The 1,057-nt window shown below is 66.3% G+C and overlaps 1 protein-coding gene across 1 annotated transcript in view; it reads right to left on the bottom strand.

Moving 5' to 3' along the window:
- Positions 1 to 6: 6 nt before the first annotated feature.
- The window catches only part of LOC121332094 (glycogen [starch] synthase, muscle-like), a gene marked incomplete at both ends in the record, with an annotated part of 2,795 nt that continues 1,744 nt past the window's right edge, over positions 7 to 1,057 (bottom strand). Inside the window, one exon of the mRNA XM_041397179.1 lies at positions 7 to 117. Coding sequence (XP_041253113.1) covers positions 7 to 117 — 111 coding nt within the window. The remainder of the gene's footprint in view (positions 118 to 1,057) is intronic.

Consider the following 1,057-nt stretch of genomic DNA (forward strand, 5'->3'; position numbering starts at 1 on the left):
GGTTGCGCTGCACGATGCGCTGCCGCCGGCTCTGCTGGCAGAAGCCGTACAGGAACGCCGTCAGCTGCGCGCACGACTCCTCGGGGGCCCGGAACCGCCGGTCCACGATGTAGATCCCTGCGGGGACACAGAGGGGCACATGGGGACACCGAGGGGGACATGGGGACACTGATGGGGACATGGGGACACGGACAGGGACAGGGACATGGGGACACCCCAGCCCCACGATGTAGATCCCTGCGGGGCCACCGAGGGGGACATGGGGACACGGACATGGGGACACCGATGGGGACATGGGGACACTGATGGGGACATGGGGACACGGACATGGGGACCCCCCAGCCCCACGATGTAGATCCCTGCGGGGACACCGACGGGGACATGGGGACAGGGACAGGGACATGGGGACACCGATGGGGACACGGACAGGGACATGGGGACACTGATGGGGACATGGGGACAGGGACATGGGGACACCCCAGCCCCATGATGTAGATCCCTGCGGGGCCACCGAGGGGGACATGGGGACACCGATGGGGACAGGGACATTGGGACACGGATAGGGACATGGGGACGGGGACAGGGACACGGAGCCCTCCCCAGCCCCACGATGTAGATCCCTGCGGGGGCCACCGAGACGGACATGGGGACAGGGACAGGGACAGGTGTTGGTGACCCCCCAGGATTTGGGGACCCCCCAGGTGTTGAGCACCCTCCCAGGTGTTGGGGACATGGTGACCCCTCAGGTTCTTTGTGACCCCCACAGGATTTTGTGACCCCCCCGGGTTTCGGGGTCCCCCCCAGGTTTTGGGGCTCCCCCGGATTTTTGTGACCCTCCATGGTTTTTGTGACCCCTCACAGGATTTTGGTGACCCCCCCCAGGTTTTTTGGTGACCCCCCCCGGGTCTCGGGGTCCCCCCCGGGTTTTTTGTGACCCCCCCCCGGGTTTCGGGGTGCCCCCCGGGTTTTGGGGCCCCCCCCGGGTCTCGGGGTCCCCCCCGGGTTTTGGGGTCCCCCCCAGGTTTTGTGACCCCTCCCAGGTTTTTTGTGCAAGCTA

This window comes from Onychostruthus taczanowskii, unplaced genomic scaffold, assembly GCF_017590055.1.
Source record: "Onychostruthus taczanowskii isolate IOZ18803 unplaced genomic scaffold, ASM1759005v1 scaffold1373, whole genome shotgun sequence".
Taxonomy (NCBI): Eukaryota; Metazoa; Chordata; class Aves; order Passeriformes; family Passeridae; genus Onychostruthus; species Onychostruthus taczanowskii.